Genomic DNA, 18,166 nt, shown 5'->3' with positions numbered 1-18,166 from the left:
CTTTCCACCTCCTTGTTTGACTGTGGGCAGTGTAATCACAACCTCTCTATTGGTCTCCATCTTCCACACGTTCCATTCGGTAGACACCGAAGAAACATGTATGTGTCTGAAAAACAGTATATGTTTAATAAAGTTATTAAAAAACTTCTCATAGGAGTTCATGGGAATAAACTGGGAATTTACGAAATTGCATTAAAGGTTAGCCTATAACAGGGAAGTTAAATGTAGTCTTCCAGGATGATTTCGGTAAAAACAACCAGATTTAATGCAATTTCAGTCTAATTTCTACCTGCACATTCATCAATCACATTCACTGTGAATTCAGTTCCCATTGAAAGTTTCTGGAAATTGACCGGAATTTTCCGCCCCTTTGCAACCCTGGTCACGACCCAACGATTGGGGACTTCTGCTCTAGAATACCCTAGGGGTGAAGAATACTTGATGGGGTACCATCCCACATGGGACCCCATTACCTACCGATGGTGAGGTTTGTTTTTGGTCCCGCCCCCTCATACAACCTGTAGCACACTGCAATTCCAACCGTAACCAATATCAGAGCTCTTTTCGCTCCCTGAAGCCTCGGTTCACGTTGGTGGCCCCTGGTCCATCGGATGATATGCGTACGAGTAGCCTCATGAAACGTTTATTTGAAAATGTAAATCACCAGAAAAGGCCAGCGCATCGAATAGCATTTGAGCAGACGCTATAAAGAGCAGTCAGTGTTCAATGAGACGCGATTAATAACGAGGAAATTGAATTTCCTGTCCAAGCTGATTAAAGAGAAATAAAACAGTCGCCTAACCGGGATATACGCCGGTCACATGGTGCACTCCAGGAGAGACTCTTACCCAACAGTTAACTGCGATGGGGGTTAATTTGCATGTGTGTGTGTGTGTGTGTGTGTGTGTGTGTGTGTGTGTGTGTGTGTGTGTGTGTGTGTGTGTGTGTGTTGTTGTTTGAAATCCACTTTTTTTATTGTTAGAACAGACTGACCTCATTTTTCCAGCTCTACAGCACAGATATGTCAGACAAACAAACATGTGTGTGTGTGTGTGTGTGTGTGTGTGTGTGTGTGTGTGTGTGTGTGTGTGTCTTCCAGATGTTCTCCCAGTGAAATATAATCCAGGAAGAGACTGATTAAAAGATATAAAAACTAAAATGGGTGAAAGCAAACACAGACAAATAAAAGATGTCAAAATACTGCTGTGCTTCAGGTTGTGATTGTAGCTTGTGGTGTAGTTTGTGCCGGCTGTTGTAACACACTGTAACATACTGAGATCGGTAAAACACTGTCAGTGTCACACTGTAACACACGGTGATCTGTAACACATTGTAATCTGTAACACACTGTAGCACACGAATCTGTAACAATCAGTAACACTGTAATCTCCAACACTTTAATTGGTAACACACTGTAACACACAGTCATCTGTAACACACTGTAAAACACTGCCGGTTGTGTAACGTTGTGTATTTGAATGTGTAAATACTTTTTACGTGCTTAATTACTGAATGACCTTAAATTAAAAAAAGGATTAAGGAAAACGTCTCTGAAGGGCAAAAAGTGTCCTAATTATTCACCGGAAAATAAGATAACGAGAGAGAGAGAGAGAGAGAGAGAGAGAGAGAGAGAGAGAGAGAGAGGTTTCATTCAGTTTTCAGTGTTTATTCAGTGTTCTGATAGATAGATAGATAGATAGATAGATAGATAGATAGATAGATAGATAGATAGATAGATAGATAGATAGATAGATAGATAGATAGATAGAGAAAATTCCTAAGCAGAATGGAAAGAAAGAAAAGATAAGAAAGAAAAACACAAGATCTCTATATCTTCTATTTAGCAGGGTGTCAGCCCTAAAGCAACCTTGTCTAAATGGCGACCTCTGGTGGCTCGTGTTTGAAAGCGCACCAAGCACATATTTTTAATGCGATGTCGTTTTTCTACCACTAGGTGTCACGGTTTTTGCTTCTTTTTTCCGCCCTCTTTAGTGAAACAATGAAGCTCCAGCGCGAGGCGCAGGCATCCTGAGGAGGAGGAGGAGGAGGATAAGAAGGATGCGGCGCGGTAAGGATGCGCGAAACGCCCCTTAGCAACAACCATCTTTAATTATTATTATAATAAATAAATGCAATAAACATCGCACACTATTAAAGGAATGAATAGAAACGTAGCGGGAATGTAGGAATGTAGGGGCGTGTATTTTTCTTTTTCCCTTTTTCTTTTTGACGATGAAGCCCGAGCGCGTGTGCCGTGTGGTCGCCTTCATCCTGCTTTTGTGCGGCGCCGAGAGGACGCACGGGAAATCGGTGGCGGACCCCGGTGAGTGCGGGAGGGAAGAGAAGAGAAGGGAAGAAAAGGGTGGGGGGAAAATGAAAGACCAAGAAAGATCTCATTTCAACCATCCAAGATTTTTTTTTGCATGATTCCAATCGCATCATTTCGTGTTCATGCTGAATCCTGGTGAATCCGGTATATTATAAAGGGGGAATAAAAAATAATAAAAAAGAGGGTCTGGTCTTCATGTGGCCCTTTTCAGCATTCAGTCTGCTGAAGCTTCATTTTGCCCTCATGGAGATCCATTTCATTCCATCAGAATCTTTTTCTGCCATCACATGAGATCATTTCATCATATTCGGGCGTCTTTAGGCATTAATGCAAATGAAGGACGTGACACACACACACACACACACACACACACACACACACACTACACGCCTTGCATCGCTTTTGTTTGCAAGACATGCACTTAAGGACCAGGGCACGTGTACAAACGTTGTACCGCCATGACATCCATCACACCTTAGATATTCTTCCCAGGTTTTTCTGTAACACCAAAAGCTTTGAATTTCATCCAGATGTTTCGATCTAGTAGCTTTCTGACTAACTTTCACAATATACGGTCTTAAACTTCACAGGATCACAGAAGCGTAGGCACCGGGGGACCCACAATAAGGCAGTAGGGACCCCCCATGAAAATTTAGATTTAGGGGCGTCCCCAAGATTATTTTAGCAAAAAATTGCACAACAACTGGGGACCCCATAAGACTCAATTCGAGCACTGCCTATCAATATCTAAACACAATGAAACTTCTCCTCACGTCATCACACACCAACTTAATGAGGTTCCAGGTTGGGTTCTTCGGAGGACATTACTCACTTCCTGCGTCCCTCGTTTCAGAGGTGCAGGTGCGGGTGAAGGTCTTTGACAGCGGCAACCTCGCGCCCCTTCCCGACGCCGCCGTTGTCGTCCACGGCAACCGGAGCATCCTGGCATCCAGCCAGGGGCCCGGCGATGACGGGGCGCTTGTGAATTTCCAGTACCGCACGGGCACCTGGGTGATCATCACGGCCTCCCAAAAGGATTACGTGACCGGCTCGGTGCCGTGGCACGCTACCAAAGTCCCCTGTGAGTAAATGCGTTCGCGCGCCATCCTGATTGGTGAGTGCGGGATGATTTTTTTTGGTTTTTTACAATCATAGCTGATTGCAGATGGTTGTTTACGGAAGGAGTCTCCACTGTCAGCGTTGTGGAACAGACAGACGCCATACGACAACTGTTTCTATTGTTCATGAGATGCTGAGCAAAAAACAGGTTCCTTTAATAAATGACGATGTGGCGTGATGCGTCGAATGTTCTCGTCTCTAACCGTGTCTGCCCCAAAACTCTTTTCATGATCATCTTCAGGATTGGGAACAAGCGACGGTCCAGATAATGGGAACTGTTTCAATCCAGAAATATTAATCCAGAAATTAATGCGTGTATGTAAAACACATGTTGCATCGGCATTTTTTCTTGCCTTCATCTCTTTCTTTCCTATTTTTGTATTTCAGTATTCTCCTCAGTCAGCCTGTACCTTCTGGCTCAAAGGCCAGGAACCCTCATTCTCTACGATGATGTCATCCATGTGTTTCATGGCTCTCCAGGTACAAATTGGTTACCACTTGCTGGAACGATGATCGGTGGTTCATTGGTTATTCATCAGCCCAGTTTTTTGCATTATTCACAATAGAAGGCCATTGGGGCAGGATTTATGTTGCCCCATGCGCAGGATTAGCAGGGTGGGAAATTGAGCTAGTTTGAAAATGGCCTTCAGGCCAAATTGAATCAAATAGTTTTCTGTGTAAGTGCAGGCAAGTTTGCACGAGAAGAAAGTTTAGAATAAAAAGGGTAAAAAAAGAAGGACAACGTGTCTCCCTTTTTCAGTACTATTGGGCCAGTTTGGATTGGATGTATTTGGCCTAAATCTTGATTAACGTTCCTGCTACATCCAAGTTTGGTGTTTATTAAGCTGCCAGACTGCATCCTGGAGAGGTAAATGTTGGGGCCACTGTCAAAATTCACTAGATTTTAGCCTACGGGAAAATCCAAGTGTGTTTGAGTCTATGCGATTGCACATGTGTCTCATCTCTCACACACTCACACATGACCTTGTTGCCATCAGCTAGTTTTCTTTACAGTTACTATTTCCTCCCGCTGTTACCATAGCAACACCATCCTTGCAAAAAAAAAAAAAATCTGATCCCAAATACAATATTCTAGCTTCGGACCTGAATGATGAAATACTGTAGTTTTGTATATAACCCCAATAACAATGTTGTTTTAATGTGAAACTGTTATCATTGTGTTATCATTGTGTATCGAAAGAAAAAAGAATGAGGCGACTTCCTTTTCTTCTGCAGGAAATTGATGATTTCATGGTGCAAGTTATTTACCTGAATCGCGTACATTGTTGTTTCGAAGGGGACGTTATATATATCTTACCTTTTGACTATACTGTTACTGAGAAACAAATAAAAAACAAAACAAAACAACAACCCTATTTTAAACCCACAGGTGGGCGGAGTCAGCCATGGCTTCAAATTCCAAGGCGGAGCTTGCACTTAAACTCCTCCTTCTCGGAACTCACTGCTGTGTTGACCACTGCCAGAGATACGAGTGAAATCAATGACTTCCCCTACCTCCTGGCCCTCGAGCCCAACACCACAGGTCATATTTTCCAGATGGAGGGATTCATATGATCGCTGTCAACTTTTTTAAGAATGATATACGTATTTCCCAAGATATTTCTGTGTAATTAATGTGGGCATGTTCCTGTAGGAGGAGAGAACAGCTGGACGGATTTGACAGTAGTCGCTGCAGTCAGTGCACAGCTGTTTGACCGGGAAGGCAATGAGGTTCAAGTAACCGAGCCGGTTCATTTCTCCGTGCCACTGCCTTCCGACTCCCGTATCCGCTCGCCCACCAGCATACCGGTGTGGCTTTATAACACGAACACAGGTATTCATGCAAGACATAAACCTTGGAGACTTCTCTAAGTAACATTGTAATTCATTCTGATGGGTTCTGGTTGGAGATGGTGGCTTGTTAAAGCTGGTGTGGGACAGGGATCCATTCCGGGGGGCCCTTTCCTGTTGTGTCAAATTTGCAAAATTTACAGCTTTATTTATTCATTTCTGGGTTCTATTTTTTGGCATTTCCACCATTTATCCGGCTGATCATTTTCACCCACCAACGAGCTCTTCGCTGCCACCCGAAGGATACTATTCGGTGGAGAAATAAAGGCTAACACACAGACATTTCTAGCCAGCCAACTGCATCTTTTCACAATCTCTAAGGAAAACACTATTAACTCTTTGAAATCTATCACTTGCAATCTCCTGCCAAGAAGGCAAACCTTGTTCTGGTGCAAATTAGGAGTGATTATTCATCTACTCTTTAAAGCTTTCATTTCTGGATAATGTTTGCTTTTTGCAGGCCTGTGGGTGAGAAATGGGACTGGCTACATCAGAAGAGATGGCTCTCATTTTACATGGGACTTCATGGCTTCGAGGTTGGGATACTGGATAGCAGCCTTCCCCTCTTCATCAGGTATACCACGCATGCCACATGTATGCAAACACGAAAGCCCAGTCATTACAGATGGTCACAGAGTTACGATGGTTCCACGTAACCTAAGATATTTCGTCGGCAATTTTTTACCGCAAAAATAATGATAATAATACATTTTAAATATTGTGATTGCATTACAGGCACCGGTTTGTCGCATCCAAGCCTGAGGGACATCACTGCATATCACACCCTTATCTTGCTCTCCATACTGGGATCTCTGGCTCTGCTTGTATTGGTACTACTTTGCATTCTTCTCTACTACTGCAGGTTGGTTGGGTTTGGCATCTCAGCAAGGTCTTTACAGAGGCTCCATAACATAACCACTCACGTAACACATAATCACTCAATTACTTGCTTCTGTTTCTTGTTGTTAGACGGAGGTGCCTGAAGCCTCGGAGACAGCAAAAACAGGGGCAAGTGTCCATTGCATTGTGCAACTCCAGAAGAGACCAGGGGACCTCCACCTCTCGCCTCAACCTTATCTGTGGCGGTCATGCTGAAACCACCACCTCCAACAGTGACCCGGAGGCCAACAAATCTGACGCCTCGACGTCCCATGAGTACAAGAGCGCACGTGATGAGTTTGCCAAGCACGTACCAGCACACAAACTCCGTCATTCATCCAAGAATAAACAGTCCAAAGGAGCCCAGCGAGGTGCGGAAAGCTTCGCGATGAAGGTACACCGTTCCACAGAAACAAGCACCCTGGACAATGCTGTTCCCCACGAAGACTACAGTCGCAACTACAGTCCAGATGTAAAGGACAACGATTACCGGCGCAGGCATGTCGTGAACGATAATCGCGGCTACACCGCTGACCCACCTTCTCCGCCACTTTTGGACAAGCCGCCGGAATATTCACAGGTTTCCCAAGGTCAGGACCATCTTGCTCGTCCAACAACTTTAAATACCCAACCTGGTCAGATCATATTCTGCAGCTCTTTGGATCAAATGACAGAGAACATGTATCGAAGCATGGTTCCAACCCTGGTCATTCCAGCACATTACATGCGTCTGTCGTCTGAGTTTGGTGGCTCCGAAGGTGCAAAGGACGGCCAGAGTCAGGCCGAGAGAGAAAGGGATGGCCAAGGAGGGGCAGGTAATGGTGGTAGCAGTGGAGTTCAGAGCCAAGGTCATCAGATCCAGAGCCAGGGATCAGGCCAATCCCAGCAAGGAGTCGGGTCCCCAGCCGATTCGGAAGAGAACGTATGGGCATCTGGAGGTCCGTCAGCACCGGTCCACATCCCAGTGCTCTTTAATGATTCCACCATGGCTCAGATGAATGGCGAGCTACAAGCACTGACAGAAAAGAAACTTAGAGAACTAGGAGTCAAGCAGCACCCTCGTGCCTGGTTCATATCCCTTGATGGACGTGCCAATGCTCATGTCCGTCACTCCTATATCGATGTTGCCTCGGAGTTTGCTCACAGTGGAGCTAACAGCAGTAACCACAGTGCTCAAAGCACCCTGAGCGCCCCTGCCGGCACCAGTAAAGATTGCAGCCCAGATACAGGTCTCCAAAATACGCAACCGGAGCGCAAACAGGCATCTGGAAGGAAGAGTAAAGAAGAGCGGCATGGAAATGGGAGGAAGGGATATGGAGGAAGCAGCAGTGTGGGGAAACAGTATTCCAAACTGCCTTATCATGATTCTCTAGATCTTGCTGGTGGAGTCGGCCGTATGGGGGCAGGATCACCTCTGGAAAATCCACTGACTCCCCTCCTTGATGACGGTCCAGAGGAACCACGCGGGTCTCCGATGCCACGAAGAGGTCGAAGCCGTGGAAACAGTTCACGTAGCAGCAACAGCGAGACCCAACGGGATTCTGTCACCAGCCCGGAGGACGATAACGACCCAGACGACAAAGACGAGAACAAGAAAAGTCCCTGGCAGCGCATCGAAGAACGTCCACTCATGGTGTTCCATCCCAAGAAGTAAAAGAAAGAGACCAGGTCACACCTATTTCAATACGGAGGACGTGTACACTTGGATCCAGGATCATGTTTGAGCGCTTGAACCATCTTTGAAAAGGACGTTTTTATGAAAAAAGGTGATTTTTTTTTTGGGATGTCCGCAACTGGAATGAATCGGTGAAGTAAATTTTTACAGACAATCTAACGTGTTTCCTCAAAGTCGTAAAAAACAATGTCAGAATCATTTTGTAATTAATGGAACACCATCCTTATATCTTTAAAAACTGTCGATGTGGATATGAGACTAGTAGGAAAGATGAGATCCTGGGAACAGACGAGCAGATGAGGTGACACTCTGACCTCAATGATGCCTGACTGAAGTCCCTTATCATGATATTCCCATAAAAATCGAAATCAGAATATTTCATAATGTACATTATATATATGTTTACAATCAAATATGGCACAAAAAAGTCGGTATAATATGTGCAAATGCTTCTCGGTCAGAATGGCTTGTGGATGTTTGGAGTAGTGCCAGAAGGCATGTTTATGAAATTTACGCTACTGGATGTTTTTATATTTGATGTTGTGACACAGAATTCCTGTGTACGTTCGGTTTCATATTCCCAATATGGACACACCAAATTCCTGGATCCAACAGGAAGCATTGTGTATTATTATTATTATTATTATTATTATTATTATTATTATTAGCGGTTTTTTTTTCATTTTCAGTCAACATTCCACAGGAGACATTCCTATTTAATGGCCAGTGCTCGTGGATTTGTATCACTTGTATTTGTAGTTTATTACTTAAATAATTAGATGTATTCATTGCTGGAGGGGGGCGTGGTCAGGGCATGGTTTGTGAACAGAAGGCGGAGCCAGAGGAAACTAGTGGTAAGGGTCAGTCACCTGTGCGTGATTCTTACCACTCCTTGGCTCCACCCTTTATTTCGCAAACCACACCCCTGACGACGCCCCCTGTCTGCACAGTAGTGAAGTCCATCTGTTTTATCATGCGTTTTTTTTTTTTTTTACTTTGGGGGGTGGAGGGGGGGGTTGTTTTCTTTCTTTCTTTTTTTTTTTTTATACCTGAATGAACTGGACAGGAAATCCTGTTTTGGCTTCTGTATACATTTATGTGCCAAGTTTTTTCGATCGTACTAATGAACTTTTTTTTACGAACTCGGTTTACGATCTCTGCCGTATGAAAAAGTAGATCAGGCCAAAAGTTTGTGGACACCTGCTCTTAAGATTCTTCCAAATTTTGTCCCGAATCGCTGTTATGGTAAACGCCATTCTTCTGGGAAGACGTTCCGCTAGATTTTACGGAGATTTGTGCTCATTCAGCTAAAAATCAGGCACTGATGTAGGTGAGAAGGTGAGGTGAGGAGGTTCCTGGTGTGCGGTTAGAATTCAAAATTTATTCCAATAGGGTTTAGAGCGCTATAGCAGGAGAGCTTCCATATCTTCCAACCTTACCTCTCTTACATGGAGATTGGCCTTGTGCACAAATGTCAACAGGAACAGGTTTGGGGTCTCCTAGTTTTCTCCAAGACGTCTGATACGATCACATCTGGCTGAAACATTGGGGTGTCCCAATACTTTTGGCGATAAAGTCAATAAAGTTTTTTCACGGCTTTGCAACAAGTTACTGAAAAACAAACAAACAAACAAAAAACGCGAACTTTTCTGAAATATACCTTACGATGTGCAGAAACATGGAGACTCTTTCCCAGATGTTTAATAAACGGTCCTCAACTCGACTCCACTCCACTTTATTAGCGTTTATTTATTTTTCTTCTTCAGTGAAAGTGAATGTCCAGTTGCTATAGAAACAGTAACGTTTTATTCGGACCACCAACTAGAATCGAGAATTTAACAGACCGTTCCAGAGACCAATCCAGATGTTTGAGGAGTCCTGTGTGTGTGTGTGTGTGTGTGTGTGTGTATAGTAGCATTAAGATGCATGGGATGTCAAGAGAAGGCAAACATCTTCTACGTCGGAATATTTGGTGCTATTTGCGCCCCCTATAGGTGTATTTTACTATGTGTTCTATATATTTATTATAAGCGCCACTCTTTTGGGGAGATGTTCCACTAGATTTTGTGGAGATATTCGGTGTTAGTAAAGTCTACTGATGTAGATGAGAAGGTGAGAAGGTCTGGGGTGCAACCAGTGTAAAAAAAATTCTTCTCAATAGGGTTTGGATCTCTATAGCAGGTGATCTTCTACATCTTCCAACCCAACCAAGACCTGGAAAGCAGTTTTTCATGGAGCTGGGCTTCATGAACAGACCATTCACAACGGACTCTTATGCAGCTCAAACACCTTTTTATTGATAAAAAATTAAAGCAGTAGTAAATAATTATGCAGTTACCAATCAGCATCACAATAATCAGTTCTTTTTAACATACAGGTACATTTTTTTTCACTTGAGACCACGCCTTCTTACAGGAAGCATCACAGATGGACGTCCTTTTTGACCTTTTGGACGTACTTTTGACAAACGACAGTGTTTCAGTATGACCCGTCTCAAAAACATCATCCTGAGCAGCTGGTTTCCAGCGAGTCCGTGACGAAGGTCTGCAGCTCCATCCGGCGTGATCTCATTTCAAAACCAAGCTGCAGGAGCCCAAACAATACCAACGTATTAATAGCGATGTACACGAAATGACAATTCATGTTCATTCGGAACCATCATCCGGTTCCTTTGTGGGTTCCTCTTCCTCGATGTCGGTTAATAAACCGGGCAAGTGTTGGAACAGCTGCTTTTCCAGAGCGCGGTCGATGTCGGACTCCTCGCGGAAGACGCACCACACCAGGAAGCCGATGGTGACCACGCTCAGAGGCAGGACATGCCACCACGGCTGCTGGAACCTGCTGCCCATCGAGCGCTCCACCTTCCACGTCCTGTGGCTGGCTTTACTCGTGGAGAACTTGATGGGCTCCGACAGATTCTCCTCGCCATCGCTGGACCGCCGGGGATCGGCGCCGAGACGCGACGTCAGACAGAACGATCGCGCCCTGGAAGACAATATGAGAAAATATTATGGGATGTGTAATTTTTGTAGCGCCACCCTCAGGACTGGAGGTGCTGAAGTTTTAATGGAATAGTAAATCCTTTAATGTATTTTAAAATGTAAATATGATCCTACATGTGCCTATAGTCATGCACTACATAGGCTCCCTCCTTCTACACCTTCACATAGATGTCATTTGGGACGCAGCCAAAAATGGACGCATGAAATAAAGCTGTATTATGTACTAGTTTTATATACAAAGCGCTAACTGACCTCAGAAGGACTGCACTGGCATGTCCACGACTCGAATAGCGGCGTAGAAAACGCGTGAACGCGCAGCGTGCTGCTGCGGACATGACCGCGTCCTTTTAACGTTTAGAATGACGCACGGTCATTACACATGGTGGTGCTGGTGCCACTGCGAAATGCGTCCGGGTCGGAACTATAATCTATGATCCGTTTTTTTTTCTTGTTTTTTTTTTTTTTTTTTAAATATGTATATATATTTCTCTCAACAATAAATTGAGAAACAACAAATAAATAAATGCATGTCGGTTGTGGGGTTTTTTTTTTAACCCGGAAGTGACGGTAACCAATCACAATGCGAGTCTGGCGGGTGTGTAACCGGAAAACCGTCCGGAGTGCGCGGTGCGTCGTGTGAGAGGCACGAGTCTGGTATTGTAAACGTGTATTTTACTTTTTCTCTGTTTTTTTTATTTAATGCACGTTTTAGATCGTTTCATAATTTGCAATTGATTAGAAACGATAAATATACTTTAAATGACTCCTTTTCACGTGTTTAATACTGTAATCAACATGGGCACGGACAAATATTGATGTTTTATGCAAAAGTATGTTTATTATAAGTGAAAAAACACAGAGCACGAAGATTAAATATTCATGTAAACGTTTTAATTATTGATGTTTAAAATGAATAAATTATCAGGACACCAGACGGAACATTTTCGTTCATGTTTCCACACGGACGGTTGTAATTGCCGGATGTCAAGTCAAGTTTATTTGTATAGCGCTTTTCACAACACACATTGTCTCAAAGCAGCTTTACACAAATCAACAGTGATGGTGAATGGTGTGTGTTTATCCCTGATGAGCAGCCGTGGAGACTGTGGTGAAGGAAAAACTCCCTTAGATGTTATGAGGAAGAAACCTTGAGAGGAACCAGACTCAAAAGCAGAACCTCATCCTCATCTGGGTGACATCAAGAGTGTGATCATAAATCTTCCAACAATACAGAACACTGGAGAGTGAGAACTAACATGAGTACTGGAGTATAAGATTATAAGTAAATGTTCTTTCTACAGTCTTTGGTATAAAAGTAGGAGCTACTGAGCTCAACATTTGTGATCATGGAGCTGGAGCAACCTCAGGGTGTCTCGGGATGGAGAGAGAAAGAGAAGCAGTGGAGAGGAATTAGCGTAGCTGCTGTTCATGATATTAACAGCACAAGTTGATAATGTGCATGTGATCAGATGTTCTGGAGCACAAGGTTATGATATGTGATGTGTGTTATGTGTAGGCTTTGCTAAAAAGATACGTTTTTAATCTACACTTAAACTGGGAGAGTGTGTCTGAGCCCCGAACACCGTCAGGAAGACTATTCCAGAGTTTAGGAGCTAAATGTGAGAATGTTCTACCACCTTTAGTGGACTTTGCTCTTCCAGGAACTACTAGAAGCCCAGAGTTCACTTTGTTTCTTGCATGACTTTATTCTTCCATGTGGTTTAAAATAGAACTCTTGTGTTTAACCAGAATTCCTGAGACCCCAGAAATCCAGACAGGATTCGGACCTCGATTGAGCAAATGAAGAGGAAAAAAACACCCGAGGTGTGTGAGATGTTGTTGTTGTTGTTCTAAAGAGACATTAAGAGGAAGAAATATTTGCGGGAGTCTGGAAATGTTCTGGATTCCAGAAGCTGGTGTCTGGAGGATTCTAACAGCTTCTCACATGGTGGTGTTTCATTTCCAGACCCCGGACGTGTGCGTCCCCGTGAGCGCCACGACAAAGAAGAAACTCAAAGAGCGTGTTGGTGAACGTCGTCATGAAGACCTCACTGGCAAAAAGGTGGGTGGGTTTTTATTTCATCCTGGAGAAACCTGCAGGACACGGCTGCAGACGGAACACAAAGCTAAATTCCTTGATAACTCGTTGGTACGCTTCTTGTCGGCAGAAACCCGAAGCCTGTGAAGATGTGATCCTGAAGAAGAAAAGGAAGGAGAGACCGGGCCACGTGGACGATGAAGAGTCGGCTGATGTCGTGGAGAGCCGTCAGAGTGGAGAGCTTGTGGTAACACTGTCGATGTTTGGTTCTTCAGAAGCCTACAGAAACCTTCTCTGAAGCTCTGCATTAGCGAATCTCACCTTCGTTATACGGATTAGCCTGCAGGAACCGAGATGGATGGAGTAGAAGATGAGGAGGAGCTGAGCCCGGAGGAGATGCGAGTGCTGGAGAGGAAGCTGAAGAAGATTCGGAAAAAGGAGGAGAAGAAGAAGCAGAAGGAAGAAGCGAAGGGTGAGAAGGAGGAGAGCAAAAGCAGTGTTGCACAGACGCAGGCTCTGGAGTATCTGACATGGTGAGAAACACACACACACACACACACACACATTATCTTTACAGGGGTGGTTGAAGTTCGTGTGTGTGTGTGTGTGTGTGTGTGTGTGTGTGTGTGTAGCTGGTCTGAAAAGCGAGACGAGTGGAAGTTCCAGAAGACGAGGCAGGTGTGGCTCCTGCAGCACATGTACGACAGTGAGAAGGTAACCAGCTTCAGAAATGCCCCCACACTGCACTTAGGGGTAATCACAGAGGCCACACCCACTTATAACTGACAGGTCAATAGGCCACGCCCCTTTTACACAAAACTGACCGTTTATACACATATCAGTCACTACCACACTGTGATTGACACACCACTGAAAACGATACACATAAGCCACGCCCCCTTCAATGCAACAGATACACACAGGCCACGCCTCCTTCAACTGGTATTGACTTATAGAGGCCACTCCTCTACTACTTTATTGTAACCCATACAGGCCACACCTCTTTGCAGAAACCACTACCCAGGCCATGCCTACTTCATTAAAACTGCTGCATAGGCCACGCCCCATTACTGAAATAGTCATGTATATATGTATAGGCCACACCTCCTTCACTGCCTCATTCTCACGTTTTTTCGTCCCCCAGGTGTCGGACTCGCATTTCTCGGTCCTCTTATCGTACCTGGAAGGGCTGCGGGCGTCGCTCGGGAGGTCACGGTGCAGAAAGCAGAGGCGTTAGTCCGATTTGGGGCGGGTCCTGAAGGAGAACAGGGCGGGGCTACGGAAGCACAGAAGAAGATCCACCGAGCCAGAGAGGTCATCCAGCTTGTGTCTTGAGAACGCAGGGGACAAAAATCTCATTAGTTTGACACTGTGTGATGTCCGAATGATGTCCGTCTGCAGCCTGTAAATATGTAGAACAGATTATACTTTTTTTTTTTAATAAAGAATTTCTGTTGTCCATTTTTTCATGATGCTGTTTAATTCTTTTTAGAAAATGTTATGCGGTTCGGGTCGTATAACAGGAGATAATTATAAAACGTGTAATAAAACATTTAATACCACACCTCGAGTGAGTTCTCAATGTTTTCTCACAGAATTGTGTGATTTTAAAACTTTCCAAAATGTACTATTGTAATTTTAGTTCATTCTGAGTTATTTTTTATCTTCACCATAAGGTGGCGCTGTCTGTCTTTGCCCTGGTATAATATAGCTTGGTATATTATATATAGTTAGTTATATCCTACCCGTATTCGAAATAGCCGCCTGTGATTGGTTGGCTTCCTTACCATTGCTTCACAGAAGTGGGATTTTCCAGCCAATCAAAGGCGCGGGGGCGGACTTTATGTAATACGGGTGGGAAAAAAAAAAACAAGCGCGTTGAGGTGACCGAGCGCCGTGATGTTTCCTTGCTAACGTGTTTAGCTGATAATTTTTAGTTTTGTTTCAGTTCGGTGAGTTTATTTGATTAAATGTACGAGATATGAGTAGATACGTTCTTCCTGCGTCCATATTCGGCACTGTTTTTGGCTGCGCTGTCCTGCTAAAGTAAGTGAGATTTGCTAAGCTAACTCTGGCTGTGTCTCAAATCAATAAGCACTTCTAGGGCATAGTGTCTAGGGGAAGTCGTATTTAATGTGTTGAGCTATTTAGAAACGGCCCACTGACTCACAGGTGCTTGTATGTGCTGTTCTGGAACATGTGAATCTCCTTCATCAGCAACTGCAGGTTTCTTTTTCTCTCAGAAACCATGTGACCGGAGGCTCCTGCCCGAGTAAAGCCAGGATCCCTGGGAAGACGGTGGTTATAACCGGGGCCAACACCGGCATCGGAAAAGAGACGGCCCGAGAGCTGGCTAGGAGAGGTACGGTTCGGTTCGGTTCGGACCCTCTCCAAGTCCCGGGGCTGAGGCTACCAGAACCTGCCAGGAGAACCCGGTTAATGCAGCCTCAAAACCTGCAGGAGGACGTCATAAACACACTCATATAATAGTTATAGCATCAGTTATTAGTCATTAGAACAGTCATGATCAGTTATTAGTCATTAGAACAGTCATGATCAGTTATTAGTCATTAGAACAGTCGTGATCAGTGATTAGTCATTAGAACAGTCATGATCAGTGATTAGTCATTAGAACAGTCATGATCAGTGATTAGTCATTAGAACAGTCGTGATCAGTGATTAGTCATTAGAACAGTCATGATCAGTTATTAGTCATTAGAACAGTCGTGATCAGTGATTAGTCATTAGAACAGTCATGATCGGTGATTGGTCATTAGAACAGTCATGATCAGTGATTAGTCATTAGAACAGTCATGATCAGTGATTAGTCATTAGAACAGTCATGATCAGTGATTAGTCATTAGAACAGTCATGATCAGTGATTAGTCATTAGAACAGTCATGATCAGTGATTAGTCATTAGAACAGTCATGATCAGTGATTAGTCATTAGAACAGTCATGATCAGTGATTAGTCTTAAGAACAGTCATGATCAGTGATTAGTCATTAGAACAGTCATGATCAGTGATTAGTCTTAAGAACAGTCATGATCAGTGATTAGTCATTAGAACAGTCATGATCAGTGATTAGTCATTAGAACAGTCATGATCAGTGATTAGTCATTAGAACAGTCATGATCAGGTGATTAGTCATTAGAACAGTCATGATCAGTGATAGTCATTAGAACAGTCATGATCAGTGATTAGTCATTAGAACAGTCATGATCAGTTATTAGTCATTAGAACAGTCATGATCAGTTATTAGTCATTAGAACAGTCATGATCAGTGATAAGTCATTAGAACCGTCATGATCAGTGATTAGTCATTAGAACAGTCATGATCAGTGATCAGTCATTAGAACAGTCATGATCAGTGATTAGTCATTAGAACAGTCATGATCAGTGATTAGTCATTAGAACAGTCGTGATCAGTGATTAGTCATTAGAACAGTCGTGATCAGTGATTAGTCATTAGAACAGTCATGATCAGTGATTAGTCATTAGAACAGTCATGATCAGTGATCAGTCATTAGAACAGTCATGATCAGTGATTAGTCATTAGAACAGTCATGATCAGTTATTAGTCATTAGAACAGTCATGATCAGTTGATAGAACAGCTGTGATTAGTGATTAGTCATTAGAAAAGCCGGTTCTGATCGGTGATTAGTCATTACAACAAAAAGCTTTGATCAGAAAAACACACAACCCAGTGTCTCCTCTTGTGCAGGAGGACGGATTATTATGGGATGTCGGGACATGGGAAAGTGTGAAGAAGCAGCCCGCGAGATCCGAGGCTCCACCCTGAACCCTCACGTTTACGCCAGACACGTGGACCTGGCTTCAATAAAATCTGTACGGAGATTCGCCGAGGAGATTAACCGGGGTAAAACACACACACACACACACACACACACACACACACGCACGTGCAGTATTATTTCGCTCACTGTGTACCTTATAATGGAAGGTTTGTGTGGACAAGGTTCATCTCTGTACACGTGTGTATGTTTTCAGAAGAGGACAGAGTGGACATTTTGATCAACAACGCTGGGGTGATGAGATGTCCTCCAGGGAAGACGGAGGATGGATTCGACATGCAACTTGGAGTCAACTACTTGGGTATGTGTTAGCGTAGCGCTAACGGTTTTAAAGGTCGGACTGTGACACCCAAGCAAAACAAAATCCCCAGACGTCTCGTTTGTCCGGTTTCCAGGCCATTTCCTCCTGACCAATCTGCTTCTGGATAAGCTGAGAGACTCCGCCCCTAGCCGAGTGATCAACCTATCATCTTTGGCGCATGCTGTAGGCGAGATTGACCTCGAGGACCTCAACTGGGACAGGAAGAAATTTAACACGAAGAAGGCGTATTGTCAGAGCAAACTCGCAGTCGTACTGTTCACCCGAGAGCTCGCACGCAGACTGGAGGGTCAGTGCACGTGTGTTGCTTCAGCTAGAACTCATAATGGAAGGAGAAACTTCTGCAAATGTGTGTGTGTGTGTGTGTGTGTGTGTGTGTGTGTTGTAGGCACCGGGGTTACGGTCTCCGCCCTGCACCCTGGAGTCGTCGCCACAGACCTGGGCAGACACACGGGCATGCACCAGTCCCACTTCTCCAGCACCGTACTTAGTAAGTCAGTTGGTCATGTGACCCTCAGGTCTGACACTGGAGACTCCTTCTGCAAATCCCCAGATGACTGGGAATCTTTTTTTGTGCCCTCCAGGTCCAGTCTTCTACCTGCTGACCAAGTCGCCCGAACTCGGCGCCCAACCCGGCGTCTACCTTTCCGTTGCCGAGGAGCTGGTGGGCGTGAGCGGGCGCTACTACGACGTCATGACGGAGAAAGACCCCGCCCCTCAGGCTCTGGACCAGGAAACGCCGATCAAACTGTGGGACATCAGCGCATCTTTAGTGGGTTTAGAGACCACTGTGTCTCCACCCGAGAAAACGTTCAGGCGCGCTCCTCCGAGCTCGCCGTCGCTATGACGACCGCGCAAGACCCGGGTTTCTGCTCCTGGGTTCGCTAATAAAAGTTTATATTCAAAACAAAAGTTCTTGCATTTGGTCTTTTTGTGTTCAGGAACGTGAGCAACACTTTGATTCACGTGACTGTTATGAAACATCTCACTACACGTGCGAACATAAAGAACCCATGATAAAATATATTTGACTAGAATGTAGGATTAGCGTGTTACTCCAGAGCTTCATGTCTGGTGTTCAGGGTAAAGTAGAATATTACTAGCGAGTTAGCTGTAAACTACATCCCCCATGATGCA

General features: G+C 44.3%; 3 protein-coding genes across 4 annotated transcripts; 2 read left to right on the top strand and 1 right to left on the bottom strand.

The window, feature by feature from the left end:
• The first annotated feature begins 2,044 nt into the window (after nt 1-2,044).
• LOC124384980 (protein FAM171A2) lies at nt 2,045-14,457 on the top strand. Its single transcript, XM_046848012.1, is given in 16 exon segments — nt 2,045-2,323; nt 3,183-3,410; nt 3,836-3,928; nt 4,839-4,991; nt 5,103-5,282; nt 5,760-5,873; nt 6,035-6,161; nt 6,269-7,828; nt 10,580-10,870; nt 12,622-12,679; nt 12,822-12,917; nt 13,024-13,140; nt 13,233-13,426; nt 13,526-13,607; nt 14,038-14,083; nt 14,086-14,457. Coding segments are annotated over 16 exon segments (3,573 nt in total). The 5' UTR covers nt 2,045-2,232; the 3' UTR covers nt 14,229-14,457.
• Nucleotides 10,124-11,273, bottom strand: c4h16orf91 (chromosome 4 C16orf91 homolog). Of its 2 annotated transcripts, none has more exons than XM_046847971.1 (2): nt 11,108-11,273; nt 10,124-10,838 (listed from the first exon to the last, which is right to left on the bottom strand). In XM_046847971.1, the coding sequence occupies exons 1-2, from the start codon at nt 11,188-11,190 to the stop codon at nt 10,499-10,501; spliced, it is 423 nt and encodes a 140-aa protein (XP_046703927.1). In that variant the 5' UTR covers nt 11,191-11,273; the 3' UTR covers nt 10,124-10,498. The 2 variants fall into 2 exon arrangements, with proteins under 2 accessions (XP_046703927.1, XP_046703928.1); XM_046847972.1 differs by lacking the exon at nt 11,108-11,273 and adding an exon at nt 10,970-11,107.
• A 295-nt stretch (nt 14,458-14,752) lies between the features above and the next one.
• On the top strand, nt 14,753-17,941 carry LOC124384947 (retinol dehydrogenase 13-like). Its single transcript, XM_046847967.1, has 7 exons — nt 14,753-14,939; nt 15,137-15,255; nt 16,620-16,775; nt 16,907-17,011; nt 17,106-17,318; nt 17,418-17,519; nt 17,614-17,941. Exons 1-7 carry the CDS (start codon nt 14,875-14,877, stop codon nt 17,874-17,876), a joined length of 1,023 nt encoding a protein of 340 aa, XP_046703923.1. The 5' UTR covers nt 14,753-14,874; the 3' UTR covers nt 17,877-17,941.
• The last annotated feature ends 225 nt before the right edge of the window (nt 17,942-18,166 follow it).

The sequence above is a fragment of the Silurus meridionalis genome, chromosome 4, assembly GCF_014805685.1.
Source record: "Silurus meridionalis isolate SWU-2019-XX chromosome 4, ASM1480568v1, whole genome shotgun sequence".
In the NCBI taxonomy this organism is placed as follows: Eukaryota; Metazoa; Chordata; class Actinopteri; order Siluriformes; family Siluridae; genus Silurus; species Silurus meridionalis.
The sequence above is the reverse complement of the archived record's forward strand: the minus strand, read 5'-3'. Positions and strand labels throughout refer to the sequence as shown.

Bases quoted from the DNA above. Each gene is read 5' to 3' on its own strand.
- c4h16orf91 (XM_046847971.1), bottom strand. From the start codon at position 11,190: ATGTCCGCAGCAGCACGCTGCGCGTTCACGCGTTTTCTACGCCGCTAT. The intron at 10,839-11,107 runs GTCAGTTAGCGC...ATTGTCTTCCAG, and splicing joins GCCAGTGCAGTCCTTCTGAG to GGCGCGATCGTTCTGTCTGA.
- LOC124384947 (XM_046847967.1), top strand. From the start codon at position 14,875: ATGAGTAGATACGTTCTTCCTGCGTCCATATTCGGCACTGTTTTTGGC. The intron at 16,776-16,906 runs GTAAAACACACA...GTATGTTTTCAG, and splicing joins CGCCGAGGAGATTAACCGGG to AAGAGGACAGAGTGGACATT. The intron at 17,520-17,613 runs GTAAGTCAGTTG...TGTGCCCTCCAG, and splicing joins CTTCTCCAGCACCGTACTTA to GTCCAGTCTTCTACCTGCTG.